This window comes from Nilaparvata lugens, chromosome X (assembly GCF_014356525.2).
Source record: "Nilaparvata lugens isolate BPH chromosome X, ASM1435652v1, whole genome shotgun sequence".
Taxonomy (NCBI): Eukaryota; Metazoa; Arthropoda; class Insecta; order Hemiptera; family Delphacidae; genus Nilaparvata; species Nilaparvata lugens.
Window position 1 is genome coordinate 75,379,798 of NC_052518.1, and position 23,791 is coordinate 75,403,588.

At 33.9% G+C, this 23,791-nt stretch overlaps 1 protein-coding gene across 2 annotated transcripts in view; it reads right to left on the bottom strand.

Moving 5' to 3' along the window:
- LOC111046954 (tyrosine-protein phosphatase 99A) overlaps positions 1 to 22,865 on the bottom strand; it is a 119,860-nt gene extending 96,995 nt beyond the window's left edge. For both annotated transcript variants that reach the window (XM_039441626.1, XM_022332608.2), the window contains exons 1-8: positions 22,379 to 22,865; positions 12,465 to 12,677; positions 10,479 to 10,762; positions 8,266 to 8,495; positions 7,504 to 7,781; positions 6,682 to 6,896; positions 5,478 to 5,603; positions 4,051 to 4,217 (exon numbers count right to left, since the gene is read on the bottom strand). In XM_039441626.1, the coding sequence (XP_039297560.1) occupies positions 4,051 to 4,217; positions 5,478 to 5,603; positions 6,682 to 6,896; positions 7,504 to 7,781; positions 8,266 to 8,495; positions 10,479 to 10,762; positions 12,465 to 12,677; positions 22,379 to 22,472 (1,607 nt within the window). In that variant the 5' untranslated portion in view covers positions 22,473 to 22,865. The remainder of the gene's footprint in view (positions 1 to 4,050; positions 4,218 to 5,477; positions 5,604 to 6,681; positions 6,897 to 7,503; positions 7,782 to 8,265; positions 8,496 to 10,478; positions 10,763 to 12,464; positions 12,678 to 22,378) is intronic.
- Positions 22,866 to 23,791: the final 926 nt, after the last annotated feature.

The following is a 23,791-nucleotide window of genomic DNA, read 5'->3' on the forward strand; positions in this document are numbered from 1 at the left end:
TTCTTCAGAGATTTTGTACTTCTTCTAGCCAAACCTATTTTTTATAGGAACGGCTAATGGATTCTGAATTTGTCCGGCTTTCCCGCCGAGCCTTAACAGTCTCCTTTGGTTTTTAATGCTATTATTTAGTGAAATGACTACACTGTTCCTTGTTACCCCAAGTGCGGCAATAAGATACACTTTAATGGGGTAATAAGAACCAATTTTTATCTCTGTCATTTTCTAGTTAGAGACATGACAATTTTTCTTTAAGGCTCGGCAGGAAAGCCGGGCAAATTCAGAATCCATTAGCCGTTCCTATAAAAAATAGGTTTGACTAGAAGAAAGTACAAAATCTCTGAAGAAGGCATGCGTGTTTGTGTGAGTGTGAGGAGTGAGAGTGCTAGAGGGAGAGGAAGTGTCAGTCTTTCGCTAACAGGGGAAAGAACTCTCCTCTAATAAAAAATCTATTCACAGTTAAAGGCTTCCGTAACTAATTGATTGTTGTAGGTTTAGGAACTGGCCTAAAAATGTTTATAGAGACACTTACTGTGAGAAGATTCACTTTCCACTGTCAGCACTCCTTATGAATAACATCTATGCTTTCCATTCAGTCAATGCTGACCGACTCAGGTACTCTATAGTGTAGTTCACATTCAATTATAATAGTTGGATAACAATAAAAAGATTATAATCACATTCAATATGAAATAAATTTTGAATTCGATTCTCTAATATAAATCATCCATGAACTGAATCTGAATACTATTCATCAAAATAATAATTAGTCTACATTCGATCATACACATCGAATAATCTGCAATCCAACAAGTCTATTGAGTTCTTAGTTTTTGTATGATTGGATAATACTGAAACAATAATACTAATACATGACTAATAATACAATAATTTTTATGAGTGTTCGATATGGTACATATAATACAGATCGCGAAAAATAATCTAGTGTAACATAGTAGTGAATTAGAATTCCATAATGTGGATAGGATTTTATTTCATCTCATAATTTCTTTATTCACAATCGTCAGTTAAACAATTGATATTGAAATACTGAAAGAACTAACTGAAAAATCTTCAAAAAATGAATAGGTCACCTACTTCAAATTCACATTTCATGAACAGATAAATCTCGAGAAACTTGCTGACCTTGGAATAATATCAAACAATTTCTATATAAAAACACAATACGCTATCCTATAGCTCATAAAAACAATAATGAATAGGTATATTAAAAATACATACAATGATAACATATTAGCAAATATTCCTACAATTTCCTTCTTTTCTCGGTTATTGCTTGCAAGATATGTTGTGGTTCCCTTATTTTCATCTGTCTTCTATGTCTGGGATCAATCAACTCAGGGAGCAAACATGGATTATAAAACTTACAAAGCTTTGGAAACATAAATTTCTCCCAAAATTGATCATCCCTCAATATGTTTTCTACCTTCAAACCATGGGGCGACCATATAGTAAAAAGGCAATATTTCCTTCTTGTTATATGAAGTTGTCCTTGAACTTGAATGTGGTAATTATGAGATTTTTTAATAACTAGACTATCATCCACATTACTCCACATTCTCCCTACAACTCCAATCTTTTTACATATCAAGTAAATTTATATTTTTAGATTATATTTTGTCCACTGTCAGGTCAAGATGCCTTTACTTGTGAATTCTTTCTGCGAATAAATTTCAAACGGAAATGGAAGTGTAAGGGCTATTGTTTACAGGGAAACAAAGCCCATGAAACGGCACCCCTCCAGAGAGCAACTGATGACGTTCACGCACCGCTTGTGCGTGCGTGTAAGGGTCTGTCAACGTACTCTGTTTAACAACTCCATTTTTCAGTGGCTTGCAGACGAAAATCTCCTTCGCTAGATTCCATTTAAAAACCGTACGGATGTGTAGATTTTTATGAAAAAATTAATTTCATTAGAACTCAAAACAAATTCAAGTTGCGAGATGAATTTCCAAAATATTCATAAAGAACGCCAGGAAAAAATCATAAAAGTTTCTCATTTAATAGATGAATATAAACGTTCTCTCAAAAAATATTAATTTTCTACTTGGCAACTTAAATAGAGAATTATGAGAAATTGATTATCAAATTATCAAAATGAGATATTGACTAGAACGTTCGGATGAAAATCAACCGAGTTATATGGAGTCGCAATTAACATTAAGCTTATGGAGATAGTAATTGGACATGGTCCCTGTCCTGCCGAGCAGAGCCTTAACAGCTATTTGACTGTTGGTCAAGTATGGCATACAAAAACTCAACATTATTAACAGCCTTAAGGCTGTTCGGTACACCTTTTTATTCAAATTTAAATTGGATAATCTTTTTCAATATGATTGTTAATAAGAGTGAGAAAAAGTAGCAACTGTAATTTTTAAGTGGTCTAATAAGCGAGTTATGGGTTGTTCAAGTGCTAACTCCATTTTCTTTCCAGATCATAAACGGTTTCGAATTTTCCATTGGAGTCTTTTTAATACATTCAGTATATCATTGGCTTTCTTCTAATATGTGTTTTTTCGCGATTTATGCCAAAATAAACAAGTTAAGAAATTTACAAAAAATGTTACTTTTTATTTATGAACGATATGGGGAATAAAATGTTTCAGTTTGGAAAGATACATTTTTTGAATTTTTAAGAGAAGTTCTGTTAATATAGTCGAAACCGTTCATGATCTGGAAAGAAAACGGAGTTAGCTCTTTAACGACCCATAACTCGCTTATTAGACCACTTAAAAATTTCAGTTGCCACTTTTTCTCACTCTTGTAATGATCCGTTTTTTGAACTATTTTTAACGACACTACAGTCTAATATCTTTGAATATTAGTTATTAAAACTAGTACTCACTGTGGAGCGCTTTTCAAAACTTCAAAATGGATTCTAAAAATCCGAAAGATTCCGAAATCGGATTTTTAAAATCCATTTTCAAGGTTTGAAAAGCGCTGCACAGTGAGTACGAGTTTTAATAACTAATATATACAGTCTGTTATTAGACTGTAGTGTCGTTAAAATAGTTCAAAAAACGGATCATTACTTGCAGTTGGTCATCGATAATGAAATAGATAAGGCTTATAATAATCTTAACAATTATAGTGAAAAAGATTATGCAATTTAAATAGAAAAAAGTGTACCGAACAACAGCACAGCCTTAATATATGCCTATTGGTGTATGCTGTGCAATTTTCATATGTTTCTTATTCCCCCATTCACCCCTAGCGAGATTCCAGACTTTTCAAAAAAACCTTGAAAAATATCCTTTTTTAATTTGTAGCTCCAAAACCAGAGATCGTAGAATCCTGCACGACTACTCAATTTACTGGAAATTTTATTGTCTTTCATTTTGTAGACTTTTAATAACTCCCTCCCTAAGGAAGCGGCAATTTCCCGCGAATGTGGAAAATTACTTTTGTTCCCGTGACTTACACAACATTTTTCCACCACCTACATCTAAAAAATAAATTATTGTTCCACTTCCCTTCATAGTACAAAAAACTTGTTCAAACTTCAAATATAACCTAAAACTACAAATATGATATTATGTTTTCGAAGAAGAACTACTGTAGATAGTCTATTAACTGAGCTACTACCTTCCTACCTATCTCTAACACAGGCACTCAGAGACATAGACCAATAGAGTTGCTTCCCGTGATATTCAAATGGAGTTAATTTTAGTCCCTAATAGGGACTCCCTATGGCGTGAAGTGACCACTTCTTTCACTCCCTAGGAAAAAAAGTTGTGCTTTAGTATTCTGTTCCTGAGGATAAAGTAAGAATTTGGTGGAGGAAAAAAGCGATAAATTATTTTATTTCGTTTCACAATGGTACTTTTGAACTCATGTATATTAGGTTATATGAAAGTGTTATATTCAGCTGCTAATCATAACATAGTCTCATGTTTATTACAGGCAATCATAAGCCGGTTGGCTCGTTACGAATATGATATGGAGTTTACTTATAGTACATAGTTATTTTTCTACACTTTACCAATTATTGAGTAGATGTGTTTGTATTGATATGGAATGAACCAACAATACCTGCAATGAACAACAATGGGTCCCGCGTCAGATGGGTTGGCAGCCGATGATTTATTAACAAAATTTAGAATAGGAAGAGGATGATCCGGAGTTCCATGGTCAGGCCAGTTGGTGTAATGGTACTGATAAACTATGCGTTCATTTGATGAATGCTTTTTCTTTTTAACCTGTGATCAATTAAAAAATAACGGTATTATATTAATTTATAGCTTAGTGCAATAATACTCAAGTAATAGTACTTACCACAATATTCTAAGATAGTATAAAATGTATTTTAAGCAACAGTTTTATAATGGCCAAATAAATGCGTTGCATACACTATGCAAATGTGTTGACTACTCTACATGGTTGTTAGGTTAGATATCAACCAACTAGCCTATAATGGTAGAAGGGTTAGAATAGCAGTAGGTGAATAGTTATTTTATTTATTATTTATATAAGGAAAGTATATTGTGGATGAAGTATGAAAAAATGTAAGGTGAACATTGTGTTGAATGTCATTTTACAGTGTTTCCCTAGCCTTTACCAGCGTTTTCTCTGCATTTCTCAGATTTTTCAAGAACTAATTGAGAAACAAAGTTTAATTCTGGTACACAGGTTCAGATTAGGTGTACACCATATTTTATAAGGTGTTGTAGAAGAGCTCCAAAATGACGGCAAAAATAAGCCAAAAATAGGCGTTCTTTCAACGTTTTCTATGATTAATCGAGAGCAAGTGAACAGGAAAGGTTTACATTTGATACAGATTTTCAGCTAGGTTCTAGGAATTTCGTGTTAAAAGAGCTTCAAAATTTCGCCAAATATAAGCCCAAAATCGGCGTTTTCCAGCAATTTTCTGCGAGGACTCAGTCAACTTAATTTTGAATCGTGGCTGAAAGTCTGTATTGTATATTTGATGAGAGTGAGCAAGCTCAAATGAATGCAGACGAGCGAAGCGAGTCTGCTGGTCTCATTTCTCGATTATTCAAACAGGGGAGGATGGGGCAGAGTCTCCGTCTAAGGCGTGCGAAGCGAGCCTGCCGGCTAGTTATTTAAACAAAGTTGTCAAAGGTGTAAATTTTACAAATGAATTTAAGATAAATTAGGCCTACAACAAAACAATAAGAAGGTTGTACGTTCAACCTGGGGCTTCGGGTTGTCATAAATTAAAAAACGAATTGTTTTAGCTTCAAGATTTTCCTCAACTAAAGGTAAATTTCATTCATTATTTAACAATTTTATCTCACATACCCTCGTTTGAAAAGGAAACGCTGGAAAGTAATAAATTTCTTGTCTATTTTTTTCACATTTGAGGCTTGATGTCGACAGTTCAATAACAATAGATTTTTATTTCAGCTCTGACAGGAGATTCTACGTTTGAAAATCTAATATCTAGATAAGGCAGTCTTGACATAATGTTATCGGAGATAATAATATTACATACTTACTTTAAGGTGTGTGACAAGAAGGGTACGTATAGTGTACATGGCTAATACATCTTCCTTCATCAGCTTGACTTGTATCAATCCATACACCTCTGTACCTTCTTTTGGCCAGTACATATCACATTTCCTCTGCAATAATAAAACTCACTACAATCTAATACTTATTGCTCATTGCTCTATTGAAATCTCACTTTTAATTTTCAAACACATTTAAACACTTAAATTTCTGCTATATTTTTATTTTATACTTGTCATCTCGAAGTAACTATGCTTCATGAAAGTTATGATGGAGACTAATTTCCAATTCATGCACCAATCTAATCTTTTCCGGACATAATAATAAAACAGCATGACTAGCATAACTATTCAAACATACGATTGGTAATTGAGTGAAATATTTCTAATTAATTTATTAATTTAAGCCATCTAAATTCAAAATTTACAGTTTCCATGATTATTTTTAGCTAAAATTGTTTTTCAAGAACGAGTTTTTCATCAAGTTTCTCACGTAGAATTCCTATACAATTTTAGTTCAAAATAGACATGGAAACTATAAATTTTGAATTCAGATGACTTAAATTAATTAGAAATATTTCACTCAATTACCAATCGTATGTTTGAATAGTTATGCTAGTCTGTTTTATTATTATGTCCGGAAAATATTACAGAAAAGTTTAATCTGTCAAATTTTTTATGTACTAATTAATTCATTTTTGTACGATATTTTAGTATCTTTGAATGTGAATATAATTGGAACGATGAGATATCGATGAGCGGTTTTCGCAATTCATTGTATCTTGAAATTCTTTATCAAAATCGTGTATCATTTATGACCACATTCCCATTTTGAAAAATGGAATTTGATTCAAAATGGCGGATCCAAGATGGTGGGAAAAAATTTTGAAGCGGCATAAAAGAAGTTTTTTTAATTTGATTAGGATCTCCAATGAAACCTACTGTCTATTTATCCTTATAGAATAAATTGAGCATTTTTCATAGTTTTCACCCATCCTAGATTCCATGCATTTGTGGAGGCAACAGAAAATCCTATTACAAGACTACAAGTTTTACATGACACTCTGTACAATGCTATCAAGTCGCAACAAGGGGGCAAGGTGACACTGTTTGAATTCAATTAGAAATTCACTCGTAGATTATAATCCTAATGTGAATACGTGTGAAAAGTAAAGTAAAAGTAGGAACTTACCCTTCCTCTTTCTACAAGATTTGTTATCATGACTATAATTGCAACGCCTTGTTCCCAAATCATTCTCCAGAATGCGTCAAATGTTATTGGTAAAGGTCCCTGGGTACCAATGTAGGCATTTGCTCTTTGAAAGCCATCTATGTAATTAGCATTAATGTAATCTTCCCCGCGACACTGGCCCATCACATGAAACAGCCTCACCCTGGAATGATCATCTGAAAACAAATAAACTGATGACACATCTGTTCAATGAAAGGCATCCAATTCAAGTCATGGATAAAGGTTTCACATTTCAAGGATATGTAAAAAAAGGCAATTTAATTGAAAATTAGTCTGAACCTGTGGAGCGCAAGGCCTTAAACAAGCCAAGTAAACACTTTGTAATTTCAAACTTAAACACATGCGAATTCTACTCAAATATCATTAAGTTACAATGAATCTTCAATTGGTCAAACAGTTTTAAACTATGAGAACAGCATTTAATCAATTAGTTATTAAAAAACAAAAACAAAATAGAATTATTTGACTATCTTGTTTGAAAACAGCAAATGAAAACTAAACATATAGGAACGCTCCTCTTTGTTTCGGTGGCATCTGGATTGAACTAACAATAGCCTAGTGATACAGTGACTGTTATATGATTCGCCAAAGTCATTCAATATATATTATCACCATATTGACAACATGCATTACAATAAAATATATAGACGATGCAAGAGACATATAACATATAACCGAAACTCCTCTTGATCTCGAATTCAAATTTTATCATAGTCGCAAGAGGTTAAAAGGATTAGTAATGAAGTTCAGAAGGATACTCACAAGCAAGAATGTTCAAGTAACGATTTTTAACTTTGTTTTCCATCTGCTGGGAATATTCGATCGAGTACTCATCCTGATTAGCGGCAGACTGAATAGACTCGTACTCTCGGCTAAATCCAATATCTCCGTCAGCGTGCAATTGAGCAACATGAGCAGCAAACATGTTTACAGGAATCGTTGTATTCGGGTCCACACGGCACTCCCAGTCTGGTTCTGACAAACACGTCATTTGTCCAACAGGATCCTCTAAATAATAATAAGCTGCGTGTAACCAGTTCCTGAAAACAATATCATCATTATCTGCACAAACATCTAATAAAAAACAATGAATTAAATTTGAATAAAATTCTTGAATTGTTCAGAATTCGCAATAAATAGCATTTCAATCCTGAAAAAGATTATATTTAACAATAAAATTAAATTTTTATGATTTAATGACACATTATTGAAGTTAAATATTCTGATAGTTGATTATATTCTACATAGCCTGCAAACAATTTGGCAACGGTGCGGAACTAGTAAAGAATGAAACTATCTGTTTTGTGAAATGACAAACAAGGATAGCTAGCAAATGTTAATCAGGAGCTGACTTTATAGCATGAATCTTACTATTGGTTAGGTACACACCACACATTAGTAAAGTAACGATTAGAGACTAAATCAACAGCTAAATCAACTACAGTTCAGTATATATTTAGTTTGCTAGTATATTTCTTCAGTTTTAATAACAATGTGAAATTCAATAAGTAGTAATAAACATACCTCCATATGACAAAAGCGCAAACTGCCAACATGACAGCAAAGAACGCACAGACAATTGCTGCAAATATGGCAATTGTCTCATTACCCCGGCTAATTGGTTTCACAAGTTTTTCACAGCCATTCGAAATTAAAACCTTTCTAGGTGCTGACTCTGCACCAAGAATCTGGTCTTTTGGAGAAGCACTTATTTTTATTTCATACATGGTATTATCCGTCAAGTTATTAATAAGCTGAAAATAAAAAAAGTCCATGATGTAATACATCTTATTGAAAGATGAAAAGCTTAGAGTACGTAAACGAAAAGTACGATAATTGTCAACGAATTAATAGAGAAAAAATAGAATAATAACTTCTCATTTTGTCAAAAAAACACGAATAATCGAGAGTGCCTCAGAACTTCGCGTTTCAATTTGTCTAGTGTATGAATATTCTAAAAGGTTCTGTTCAATTAGGCTTTAAAGGTAAAAGGTCATGTTAGGGGGAAGTTAGGTTTTGGCTTTTAAATGGCAATATGTTAATATTATTTCAAATTTGTTTATAATTTTATATCATAAACACAATTACTGACTACTTCCGTTAAATTAACAGTGTATATTTAGTTTGCTTAGTAATTTCTTCAGTTTTAATAAGACTCGGGCGAAGTTGCAATAAAACAGACAGACTCTGAAAGAATGTGCAGAAAAAGTTCGTTCACAGATCCTCTGAGAAAACAGTATTCACAACCACAATCTAGAAGTTACCAGTCTACAAAGCAAATATGAAACAATTATCAGGGTGCCGTTTTTTAAATATTTAGTATAATTCATTTCGGAGAGATTTTCACAGCAGGATAGAATACAGAAAGCTTGTAAAGGCTTAGGGCTGGTGCAATTCATTCATCATAATAAATGCTTGTCGCTTCCCACAAAAATTAGACACTATAACACAGTGATCAAACCATCGATGCTCTATGCCAGTGAGACACTGAACCTTAACAGCAAAGCCAATTTAGGAAATTTGAAAAATGGGGAAAGGAAAGCAATTAGAAAAATTCTCGATCCAAGATTAACTGAAAACGGTTATAGATTACAAAAAATAAAAATAAATTGGTTGAGCAACATTCAAATATTGTAACATACATGAGAAAAAGACATCTTAAATTCTTTGTTCATATCATGAGGCTTCTCAATCACACAGAATTACAAGACAGATATTAAAATATGTAGCTTCGCTTTTTAATGAAGGGGAAGGGATTCAACACGTTAAAAAATATCTAGTTTCGGCAGAAATTACTTATAATAAAATTGCCAATCGAAATAGTTTTAGAGCAAAATTAAGTGAATGGGAAATTATTCCAGAGGTGAAAGCTCCAAGAGTTGGAACAAGATGGAGTGAAGAAAGAAAAGTTGCATTTTTTCAAAAAATGAAAAGCTGGAGGGCAAACAAGAAAACACCCAAAATCTAATAATCAACGATCATGAATACTACTCAGCGTCTTCCACTTCGGCAGCTAGCTGCTATTAATTATAATAATAAACACACATGACAAAAATTTGAGATACTAGCACAAATGAGATATCACTTACGAATGACACCCAAATAATCTTCCTTAAATTTCGGGGGCTTAGTCTTTTTCAAGGCTTCTGTATAAAATGGTTACAAAATACAATTCCTTTTTTAACGCAACGTTGAACGATCAAACTCATGTGTGCTGGCATAGAGATTACTTGTTGCATCGACTGAGAGATTTTAAGTTGATTTGATAGATTTTTTTAGATACAGTATTATATATTGAGCATTTAACTCGATACAGAGATGTGCGTACATTTTTTATCACTACTTGCACAAACAGAGAAAAAGGTTAGTTACGCTATGCTAAACAAATGCACATTCAGCTCAAGATTCACGATAAGATGTAATTTTCACTTTCTACATTTTAAAATTTATTTCCTTTTATGCATCACGTATTCGCTAGAAATCTCCTTTTCTTCAATTATAAATATATCTTATATAAGTAAGTAAGTTTCATGTAGGCCTAATGTTCTTGATTATTGTGATAGTATATGTAATTTTGTTCTATTTTATAGTTTCTGTAGAAGTGAAATATAAGATAGTCTTCTGTCATCCACTGCTCCATCATAGGCAATGCCTAAATTTAATTCATTCAATTCTTTTCTAGTAGGTTATTAAGTCTAGCAATAACTGAACAAAAATAACTTATCAATAGTACTTACTATAGTTTCAGTTTTATCATTTTTGGCACTAAGTTTGATTTGTTCAAAATTGAAAGAGTTTTCATCACGGTACAATACTTGGTATGATTCGATTGAACAATTGTAGAGAGCTGGTTTTTGCCATTGTATAAATAACGATTGATGCTGATGACAACTAATATTAATAATTTTTGGAGGTCCAGGAGGAATTGGATTTGTTCTTTGCCTGATTTTGTCAGAAGGTGCTCCTTCTTGTTTGGTACTGGATAAACCAGTGACCCATATTATGTACTCAGTGCACGCAACTGAAAAAGAGAACGGAAAGCATTTATGAGAGCAAATTGAAGTAAGTGAACACAAGAATAAATTTCTCATTTTGCAAATGTTGGTCAGACTGACTAGACAATGAATTGTCCCTGATCATGATTAGTTACGCACCCCACTTTTGAAGACTTTTCACCGGTGACATTTTTGATTTTTCAGTTTCTTGATTTGGATGCTAATAGAATTAATTTCTAAAGGAAAACTTTTTTATCATCTTTACTTTTTGAGATAAGAGCGCTTCAAGTTGAAATAGGATAAAGCCTTCAATCTATTGTATATCCAAATGGAAATAGCTTGAAAAATGTCACCTGTGAAACGTTTTCAATAGCCCAATGCATTAATCAAATTATTGGATTTCATGATAATTCGAATGCTCACTATTTTTGCCATTATTTCTTTCTTCTAGAAAAATATGGAATGTATGAAAAGATGTAAGGGAAATATGATGGAATAAGAGAGCTACTCCTGGGATTTTTAAATAGTATTTTAATAGCAGCAAAGCTTAGTTGACATGTTATGATTAATTTACTTAATGCAAGTTTTCGAAGACTGTAGGCAACGTCCAAAACAGTCTAATTAGTAATAATTCAATAAAAGAATGCAACTTATCGTAAGCTTGGTTGATTTTTTTTTCATTTACATTGAGAGTTAATAATCTATTACTGGCCTCGACATCATGTTCCAGATCTTAGTTTAAAGCCGCATCTAAATTAGATCAATTTCGCCTTTACTTCTGCTCCTTAGCTTATGTTTTAACAATAAAACGTCCGAAAAAACGGTTCGATCAAACTATTAAAAATAATAATGGAAACATTAAAAATATGTAGTGTTTATGAGCCTTGAAAGATTATATTAATTTTATAAAAACCTATTTCAATGATAAGAGGGTTTAAAATAACTTGATACGATTTTTCCAACTTTTCTTTTTGCTATTACATAAGTGCAAGCTATAATTTGCTGATTACTATTCTAATGTCCTGAGTCTATTTTAGTCATTTCCAGTTGTAGCTTGACATGATTGATCATTTCCATTTGACATGAAGCTTTTCAAAGCTACCTGTTCTACTTGACTACTCAATTTTATTACACTTATAAAACAAGTGACAAACTAGTCTAAATCAGGCTCCCATACTATATTGTGATTTCCAACACTTATGACAGCTAAAGATTAACTTATCCAGTGGACTATGAATTCATTGCATTACAGCAATGATATTAAAGAGAATGATCATAAAGAGAATGTAATAATAAGGTTATTTGTAGGTAGAGTAGCCGTAGTCGAGTGGATCAGATGCTGGCTTTCTGATTCAGAGGCCAGGGATCAAATCCCGGCTCGGGCAAGATATTTATCTTGGGCCACTCCCGTGTTTCGGATGGACACGTTAAACCGTCGGTCCCGGCTGCCTAAAAAGCAGTCGTTAGGTCATGTCAAAGGCCCTGAAATTGACCAGTTGCGACCTGAAAACTCTGACACCAGACCTGAGCCAGCCAGGTCACTCGATATTATATTATTATTATTGTTATTGTTGTTATTATTATTATTATTTAATATTATTATTATTATTATTATATTTGTAGGTATTCAACAGATAATGTTTAAAAGTTTTATATCATTATAGAAAATAACCTGTAAACCATCAAATTATTATTTTATTCGGTAATATGTTTTTGAAAACAACTTACAAAGGTTATATAATGTATGCTTCAATTCATCACCATTGAAAAAAACCTCCTCTTTTTCACTGAAGGTTTTTGATTGGTAATGGATTGTGTAGCCGGCGATAGAATCGGCGACTGAAGAATTGGAAGAAGTGATGCCATTTGGTTTTGTCCATGCAATTTGTATACTATTTTCAGAAGTTTGGATTACTCTGAGGTCGAGCGGTTTCGTAAAAACTGCAAAAAAGAGACAAATATAAATTATTTGAAACTAAATGATAAAAACTTATACTATTCTACAACAAAGAAAATACAGTGAGTGCGCTGATTTCAAATGACAAAGTCATACATATTTATCACAAAAATATACTATATTGATTCATCTGTCATTGAAGATTCTCAAATCTAAGAATAGAGCTCAACCACACTGAACATCACACAATACTGTAAGAGATCTTATTACAGTAATGAAATAATCAAATGGTTTTTTCTTTAGTATTGAAGGGGGTTCCAGTCAGGCACGTAGCCAAGGGGGGAGTCCTGGGTGTCCGGACCCCCCCCCCGAAATTTTTAAAATGTTTTATTTTTATGGACTACTACATTTTTATGAATGTAAAAAAATAAAACAATATCATACAGTTAAGGTAAGTAATTCATCATTGGAGATGAGATGATCCACATATTAAAAATCCACAAATCAAATATCGTGTGCATATGCCGAGTAGGCAACACTGTGAACACACGCTTGACGCTCGCCGTTGATGTACGAGGGTGGGGTGAAGTCAGTGACCGCCAGTCAAGGTTAGACGTTAGTCGCGCTCTTGGCACTCGGCACGGCAGTCGCGAGTTCTCTCAGTTCATTCGTTCATTGACAGTTTGTGACCGGACCAGTATGAAGCGAAAGCAACATAACCCGTCAATTTTAGATTTTTTTAAAAAGAAAAAGTCTACAAGTTCAAGTGTAGGTAAGTAAAGAATAAAGTAAATACTAAATCCCATACTACTATATTTTTAATGGTTTGCGTCGCAAACTTTGTGACAATATAATTTATAAGTACGTGTAATAATTTCTATGGACTATGGAGATTGAAGGCATATTATAAAAAAAGGACTACATATAATATGGTTTAAAATAACATAAAGTATAGGCTGTCGTAAAAATAGGTTAGGTTAATATGGGACCGTCGGCCGCCATTTTGCAGTGCTACCAGCCCATAAGAAAACCCTCGATTGTAGTGTCAACTCGGTGTGACACAATTACCATCACGCTCAGGTTTAGTTAGGTTAGTTATTATTTTCTGTAATAAGAAAATTATAACTGAGGTTATTATTTTCTGTAATAAGAAAATTATAACTGAGCTAACTAAAACCTGAGCTTGATGGTAATTGTATCACGTCGAGTTGACACTACAATCGAGGGTTTTCTTATGGGTTGGCAGGCAGCCCTGCTACATTCTAATTTTGAAATGTAGAAAATAAGAAAATCATTGTAATTTAGTTGTGTTTGCGCCAGTTTACTATTACCGTTTATTTTATTGTAGTTTTGATTCATATGTCTAAAAAAACCTGTTTTTTCAGATCAGCAGCAGGCCAATACTACATGTTCGTCCTCGTCGGAGCTAGAGCAATCTTTCAATACGGACCCTGCCCCTACAACAACTGGTGTGAGCTGTCTGGAGCCTAAGCCTGGACCCAGCGGCAGCAACGAAGCCCCTGCCCCTACAACAACTGGTGTGAGCTGTCTGGAGCCTAAGCCTGGACCTAGCGGCAGCAACAAAGCCCCTGCCCCTACAACAACTGGTGTGAGCTGTTCGGAGCCAGAGCCTGGACCCAGCAACGAAGCTTCAACCCCACGACTCGCAGCTGTTGATGAAGATGACATTACTGAACTTGATACTAGTGACAGACAACCTTTAAATTCTGGCATATTTCATCCGCACACTTTTGACGTAGGTGAGTTGAAAAGAACCACTATTGATGACAATTTGAAAAACCAAATATTGTCTAATGTGTTAATTCCATCAGACGAATTTATTTATCCAACAAAAGAATTTAATAAGAAACAGCTAAAATTTCAAAGTCACTGGGTGAAAAAATGGCCTTGGATAGCTTATTCAAGGAAATGTGACGGCATATTCTGTAAATATTGTTTGTTGTTTCTTAGTGAAGCTAGTGGCACCGGTAAGGGCAATCATGAAGCAGCAGGCGCTTTTATAGAAGCCCCATTTAGACGGTGGAGAAACGCCATTGAAAAGTTTGACAATCATAATCGTACACAACACCATAGAACTAATGTTGAAAAAGTTGACAATTTTATCAAAATTATGTCCCGAGAAATGAAGGAAATTCCTGACGTACTTATCAGTCAAAGGCAAAAAGAGCTAAACAGGGCACACTTGAGGCCTATTGTTGAAACTGTGCTGTTCTGCGCCGAAAATGAACTCCCATTAAGAGGTGACAATGACAGTGGCCCTCTCACTCTTGAGAAGCCTTGTCAAAGAGATGGTAAATTTCGGGCTTTATTGAGATTTCGCGCCAACTCAGGAGATCACCAGTTAAAAAATCATATTTTGAACAATAAAAAGAATGCAACTTATATCAGTCCAGATATACAAAATGAAATCCTCGACGTGAGTTCATCATTAATTCAGGAAAACATAGTAAAACAAATAAACGAGTCTGATTGCTTTGCCATTTTAGCTGATGAAACTATGGATGTGTCTTCCATTGAACAGCTATCATTATGTATCCGATACGTCAGTAGGAACCAAAATGATAAGCCTATTATAAAAGAAGATTTTTTAGGGTTTTCATCCATCTCTGATTTGAGTGGAGAAAACATTGCCAAATCGATTTTGGAAATGATCCATAACTTGGGATTAGACATGACCAAGTGCGTGGGCCAGGGATACGACGGTGCTTCCAACATGAGTGGTAAGGAAAAAGGTGTCCATGCTAGAATTAAAGAGAAATACCCAAAAGCACTATATGTCCACTGTGCAAGTCATAGATTAAATTTAGCACTGTCAAATGCCATGTCTGTAAATAATGTTAGAAATGCTTTAGACATAGTAAGAGAAATCTGCGGTTTTTTTAGAAAAAACTCTGTTGCAAATCATACCCTAAAAGACGCCATTCAGGTGTATATGCCGGATAACAAAAAGACACGATTGAGTAAAGCTTGTGACACTCGGTTCATTGAGCGCCACACCAGCATTCAAGACTTTGTAGAACTAATTGAACCTGTGTATGCAAGTCTTGAGGAAATTTCCAACTCAAGTAAAAAAAGTGCTGGGGCTGCAGCTACATTTCAAGCGGCAATGGAAAAAAGCACTTTTTTATTATCTTTGTTAGTGTGTGAAAAAATATTCAGCATAACTCTACCCCTTTCAGTATACCTCCAGCACGAAAGGTACGACCTTTCAGCAGTCGTAAGTTCTGCTAATGAGGTTATTCAGTCGTTACAAGACCTAAGAGATTCAGCTGATAAAGTATTTAAAGATATCTTCAACCGTGCTACAACTATGTCTCAAGAAATATTTAATAGGGAATTAGAAGCACCAAGAATAAATCAACGACAACAACATCGCTCTAATCATATTGCTAAGTCAACTGAAGAGTATTTTCGAGTTTCAATTTTTGTGCCATGTTTGGAAAGCATTATAACAAATATGAAAGAACGATTTTCAAACAATGAAAACATCATAAAGTCTTTCCAAGCATTATTACCAGGATTTGCTTCGCCAGAGAAAGAAGACATGTTGGAATGCCTGTTAGGTTACCTTTCGTCCAGTGATAGTCCTGATGACAGCTCACTTACTACACTTACAGGTGAATACAGGGTATGGTGCAACTCATCAAAAAATGTCAAGAAACCCTCAGACATTTTAGAAGTAATGGAATCATGCAACAAGTCTTTTCTCCCACATATTTACCAGCTCCTTCAGGTTTTTGCAACACTTCCAGTTACCACTTGTAGTGTAGAAAGGACATTTTCTACAATGAAACGAATAAAATCATTTATTCGTAATAGAACAAGCAACGAGCGTTTGAGTTCACTTGCTGTACTTTCCTGTCACCCACAGTTGCACCCTGACGCGGAAGCAGTTTTGGACGTTATGGCAAAGAAGCAGAAAAGACGACTACTTTTGTAAAACTTCCAGACGGACTTTGCTTTGTGTGTCAATGAACAAATGAAAATGTATTATTAAAAATTTACAAAAATTTTATAAATAAAATGTATTACTTATTATACATGTATATTATACTGTAAATGACCAAAACATGAGTTTTTAATTCATAAAAACCAAAAATTTCCACCCGGGGGGCAAGCCCCCCGGAATCCCCGAGCCTAAGGGGGGGGCAAGCCCTCCCCGGCCCCGGACCCCCCCCCAAAGTGCAATCCTAGCTACGTGCCTGGTTCCAGTAGAATTTCACAAGAGAACCGAACATTGTATCAATTGACTAGTGAACAATGAGTATACCGGCATAGCCTCCTCATCCTATCTTTTTCTATCCAAGCATAATCAAGATTTTTGGAAATTGTAATTCACTTGAAGTCTTTCAAAAATGTTTCACGACACAAATAACAAAAGAAATTCCAAAAATTTTCCAGCTTTGATATTCGACAAGTCCACGAGCATTAAAATGACTTTTAGTGAATTTCAGATAGTCTTGTGGTCAACGTACAAGACTCATTTCATAGGAAACAGAATCACGTTTCCTTCCCTAAGAGAGAGTTCATTTTCCATTCAGTGTAATCTCCTTCTATATTGATGTATTATTTCATTATTCTATCTATTTCCCTACGACTTTTACAGCAATTGAATATTATCGGAAAATACAATATTATCAGGGAGCGTATTCCAAAGCTGGGCAGCGTTACTACAAATCAATAATTGACATTTGCAGTTCAGTGGATGAGTATACTGATGGCATCTAATGTTGTGATTAGGGTAGACATTAATTAGCAAGACATATGACAAAATCTGCCAAATGAATAGGATTCTCCTTCAGGATTAGGATTTTGTAAAATTGACGTAAAAGAAAGTTGATTTTTTCCATGCCGAAACTATTTATAACTTTCATTCGAAGTAACAAATTTGAATATACTTACATTTTGTTTAAGAAATGTGTGATGCATTTCACTCCTAAGGAGGAGCTTCATGACTAGGGTCGTCTGATGAAGCTCCTCCTGAAACAAAATGTCTAAAATTCAACATAGTTAAATGAGAATACTGTAAATTTCAACCAGCCCACCTACATAAAACATGTATTTCATAGTTCAATGAACGTTGGATCTCCAATTCAACTCATTTCTAATACCTAGTCCACACTATCGCCAAGTCGCTGGGCAAGTTGGCAAGCTTGGCCACGTTGGTCTTGCCATCCAAACTTTAATGTGGTCATTTGTGGGTGCTCGGCTGGCCATTCGCCTTCGCTTGGCTGTCCTACGCTCCACAAGAATTGGAGCGATGGCAAAGCAGCCATCCACACTCTGACGCTCGTCGTAAATTTGCACGCATTGGACGAGCATGTGGATGCTTCAAAGGTAATATTTATATCAAAATTTGGGAAAGGGGCAGTTTTGGGCTGACCATTACCCATTATGATTTGTGTTGTGCATATTTCCAATAAGCATACTTTCATAGATCATTATGTTTTATTTTCAAAAATCAAACGGCATTATCAAAGCATCGAAAAGAGTAGTTTCGTTCAGTTCTGTACAAAAATAGTCTTATTCTCTTTCTCCCAAATATCATATTACAGACATGAGACACCTATTCCTGCTAGCTCAAGAAGCAATAAATAAATGCTCCTAAAATTGTAATGCTGAAACTGTAAGGAATATGAGTACCATTGATTATGACAGGAGGGGCCCTGGGAATGTCTACTTGATTTAACAGTCTGGGGTGTCCTATGACTATATTCCTGGTTCTTGGCAAGTCAAGTGTCAACCTATAGGGAAGATTCCCATTCAAAAAGCCTTGAGATATAAAAGTTAACTCTGTCAATGCCTTTTCTGAACTGTGCTTTTGAAAATTATTACATAATTAGCACATAGATGGTAAGACATATGAATAAAAAACCATGAGAACATAATAATTAGGTTAATAAAAATTGAGAAAAGAAGAATCCTTGTGGTACATCTTGAATGTAGTGCGCCAGTGGGAAATTAGCATACATCACTGCCTGAGAGCTACTCACCAGGTATGATGTGAACCAAGCCAATGCAGAACAAGAAAACGTACGATTTAGATTAATCGCGGTTGAAGATGTTAGGTTTAAGATTACACCGTTATCCCATGCTCATGATATGATAAATTGAGTAGACAATAATGAATAGAATAGCTATACTAAGGGCCGGGCAAATGTATAAAGATAGATGTCATGACACCAATGTAAATTTTGGAGCGAGACTCAATAAGTCTATTCCATATTATGTTATTATATCAAAAAATACTACACTATTTATACTTTAATATAATACTAGACTATATTATTGATACTAATAACGCGTTAGCTGTTCAGGCTAACAGCAATTAAACAAACTTTTCAACAAGCAACAAAATGGCCGCGTCTTGATATCTTTCTATATACCTTGGGGCCGGGATACTGAGATTTCAAACTGACATAGAATACCTACGCCTATAGTGAGGTCCACGTTATAATGGCAGATTAGATTCAAGGTTAGGCAGATTTAAGACTGATCAGTTGAGAGATAAATATAAAAGCTTTAAGAAATAGTATAGAATTGCTATAAAAATTCAAAGATAAATTATTTCAATAACAAAATGACAACCTCCAAAAATAAAAATTAAGCTGCATGGAAAGTGGTGAAAAGTCTTTCAATAAAGCTGTTGATTCGCATTATGGTAAAAACGCTGATTCGAATAACTTCTTTATTGAAAAGATTGAGGAAGTCGGTAAGAATGTGCCAGTCAATGATCATCTCAGCTCTACATCAATATTACACCATAAGTATAATGGGCAGAATGTTAAATTTTGTTTTCAACCTGTTTGTGCAGATTATGTTTGCCTAAAGATAATTAGTCTTAGTGATTCAAGTTGTTGAGATAATGGTATTAACTCTAAGGTTTTCAAAATATCTGCTCATACATATCTGAAGTATCAAGTTATCTTTTTAAAAAGTGTTTGATTTGCAATGGCATCTTCCCAAGTTTATTGGTAAACATAAAGGTAATCCATGAATATAAAGAAGATGATAAGAAGCAGTTGAACAATTCCAGGACTAGGTATATCAATTGTGCCTGTGATATCGAAAGTTTTCAAAGCCATAATGCAAGACCAAATATCAAATAATTTTGAAAGAATTGGCATTTTTAATGAAAAACAATTTGGCTTCAGACCACGTATACTAGTACCAAGTATACTAGTATTCAGACCAGGATACTAGTAATGCAGTTATAAGCTTGGATGAAAATGTTGTTGATGATTTAAAAGAAGGTAATTCTGTTATATAGGACATGTCTAAAGCTTTTGATACAAATTTTTGTATCGATTCGATTTTGATACTATCAGCATAGCATACTTGGTAGCAAAGATTGTTATTATGGTTGCAATTCAAAATCAGTCAATCTGATAATGTCATACTTTAAGGACCATAACTAGTTTGTCTACAAAGACGGCCAGTTCTCCAAGGGCCGAAAGGTTCAGTATGGGGTTCAGAAAGTTAGCTGTAATTCCAAAACAGGTGTACAAAATTGTCTAGCTAATAGCTATTTAGTTACTCCTTGATGATGAGTGAGGTAGTAATAATCTATATTCATTTAGCGTATGGCAGATACACAAAACAAGCTCATGAGTCTCAAATGTCTACATGTACACTAGATATTTTTAATTTCTAGAATAACTAGATATGTTGTGTAGATTTCGGTCTGGAGAACATAAGTTTGTCTGACCGCCATCATTTTCTAGTCCATTTAGCGTTACCCAATGTGCTCCATGGAGGCGAACTAGCGTTACACATATTCAAGAAAAAAATCTGATTGCTGGAACAATTTTAAGGTTAAAAAAGGTTGAAACTCAATTTTTACAGAGAAAAAACATTTTCAAAATTATTTTTACCATTATAAATATCCGAAATTGCTTCAATTGTAATTTATCACATAAAACAATCCAAATAGGCCCTACAGAATTTCTGTTTGAAAAATCTATAATTGAACTTTGAAAAACAAGATGATATTCTGTTCACTTAAAAGTGAATATAAATTCAATCAATGAAGTAGGGACTGAACCTTAAAAATTGTTAGGTATTGTTCTTGATTCAAACATAAACCACTACCACCTAGATGGCTACATCTAGGTAACCATCTGGGTGGTAGTGGCTCAAACTGATTTCATTTTTTACTGTTTTATTGAATTTGGTACAAGACTTTATAATTACCTGCCAGATAGTCTTAAGGTTGACGATTTTGAATGTTTTAAATAAAATGTTTTAAGTAAAATAAAAACCTATCTTGTTGAAAAATGTCCTTATTATTTTTGAATATGTGATGTGATATGTCTTTTATAGATATTTTATATTCTATTATGTTGATCTCATTATCTAAGTATTGTTCTCATTTTTTTATATTTTATTATATTATGTTTCTATGACTTTGTTATACATTGTATCAATGTTCACAACAATAAAAGAATTTAAATTTGAAATGTCAGCCTTATGTAGAGTCAGCTGTTAAAAAAATAACAAAGGGTATATAATTGCTGAGGTGGAAGTTCATTGTAAACATTAACTTACGGCGGTACGTTACTCTTGAATGTGTATTTCACTCTAATACAAAGTTTATTGTGTTATGGTATACAGTTATGTGGCTCTATTAGGCTACTCATGTTTCAAAAATGTTTGTACTTCAAAAGAGGGCAATGGAATTGATTTGTGATATTTATATGAAGACCCATTGTAAACCTTTGTTTGCAAATTTAGTCTTCACTGTCCATTCTTTGTATGTCCTGTTTAGTATTAGTTATGTCCATAGTAATCTAGGATTATTTAAATTAAATACCTAGTGACTATCATAGATATGGTCCAGAAACAGAATAATACCAGTTCAACAGCGAAGGTTTACTAGTTCTCAGTAAAATCTTTTGAACATGTCTGTTAAACTCTAGCCTACAATTCTTCACCAAAGGAGTTGAAGTCATTGCCTCTTGTACCACTTGAAAGAAATTTAAAAAGTTTACTGAGAGAAAGTTTGTATAATATAGCCTACAAGAATTTTGTGTTATTGACTAGACCGAATATTTTTTATTATTAACGTGTAATAGGCCTATGAATAGTTCAATTTGACGCTTATCAATGCATTGTTAACAGTGTTAATAAAGATTCTTATACTTTTTTGAGCAAAATTGGTGTTGCAGATATAGGTTAGCGCTATCCTTTTTTAGCTCCGCAACATTGCCAGGTCGTTTTTCAACAATGTAGAAATAACAACGCTGGTCTCCTATCTTTGCTAATAAATTAATAGAAATAACAAAGCTGTTCTCCTATCTTTGCTAATAAATTTAGCACATTAAACTTTCTCCACTGCCATTATAACGTGGACCTCACTGTACTTTTACAAAAGGAACATAACCTTACTTCAATCCACATAAAATTGACTACTTTGTACCCTAACTTACTTTCCATTAATTGTACGGAAGTAAATTTGAAAGGAGCGTAATAAAACAAAGCAGAGCTCGGAAAGAGAATATAATTAATTCATATTAGTTGGCGTCCTGAATGCCTAAACTCTTAAGAATTACAATATCTCTATGGCCATCGTAACAAATACCTATGACTCATAAAATGTTTTGTCTCAAGGAGCTATGGACTAATGCATAGGCCTATTTGTATTATCTGTTGGAAGGTTTAGATCAGGCAGTGTAATTTGAATATCTTTAATAATTGAAAAATATTGTGGAAAGAATTGTCTTACCATGACTTATGGATAGTTCATCTTCAGCGATAACCCACAGCACAGCACATAATAGAATGCTAGCTGAAAGACGACGGTATGGCATTATAACCATAAAACGTCTTCACTCAGCGAGCAAAATGAGCTATTATTCGCAAGTCCAGAAAATTAAAAACGAAATTCATATTAAATTGCATTGGTAACTTGTAGTGTCGTGTGTACAGATTATTTTGGTTTCTGCTACAGAACAAAAATAGTAAACAAAACATAATAAAATCATTGCTGAATGAAACGTAGATAGAACATTCATCGAAATTCACCGGTTGAGCCGAATTTGGGAAGGAAATCTTAACGAACCACTACAGGAAGCGAATAAACTAGATAGTTGAGAAAAATAATTCTATTACATATCTAAATTCTTAATATCTATCATCTGTAGCTTTATCTAAGCACAGACGCGGCGGAGCTTGAAATCTGAAATGGGATTGGATCATTTGATTGGATGGGTTGAAAACAATAGTCTTGGCTTGAATAGAGTGCTACGCATTTTATGCTTTGAGATGTGCCAAAGAGACTAAAATTATCAAGCACATAGAGATACGTATGGTCCAGCAATAAATCCTCAGAGCCAAATAATAAAAAAATTAAAATTGCTCGAGTTGAGCGTAAATGATAATCAGTTGTTTGAAAGGTGTATATCGAATGTGAATTATCAATATTCTTGTTAAATTAGGTCAAGACCGTAAAACCCTTTGCGTTTGAGTCATGATGAGTGTTGATTATGGAATAATCTGGCTCCTCATCACTGTCCCCAAAACATTCCAGTTCTTCAGAGCTATCATCTGAAAACTCTTTAAAGTATTTTATTTTGCTGATGATTCCCAAATGAGCTTTTTGCTTGTGCATTGGTAATGGAAAATGAGAGGATGATTTTATGAAATTATCAAACGTCTATTCCTGGATTTGAACTAAAGAGTGCAATGCCTTAGGCTAATTGTCTCAGGCTCAGCTATCCTGGCCAGCACAAATTGTCCAAAATCTCGATCTGTAGTACATAAAACATGACTATCACTCTTATTCATGATATATTTCCATTCAGTCTAAAAGAAAATCCTAAGAAGAGACCCAAAAAAAAAATTCTACCGACTGTCTGACTGACTATAGAAGAAAAAATGACATAACTGGTATCATCAGTCTGAGAGACTAAATTTTCAATACACCTCATATGTAACTGGAATGATAGCATAATCTCACTTCCACAGTGGGAAGACACTTGACTGAAAGTTAGGCTACACAAATTATTGGTTTTTATTATCCATGATAACAGGGTACAAATCATACAACAAAAATTCAAATCATAATAATAATAATAATAATGTTTTATTAACTCAAGAGCTTTTACAAACATAGAGTTTGATACAACAACATTACATC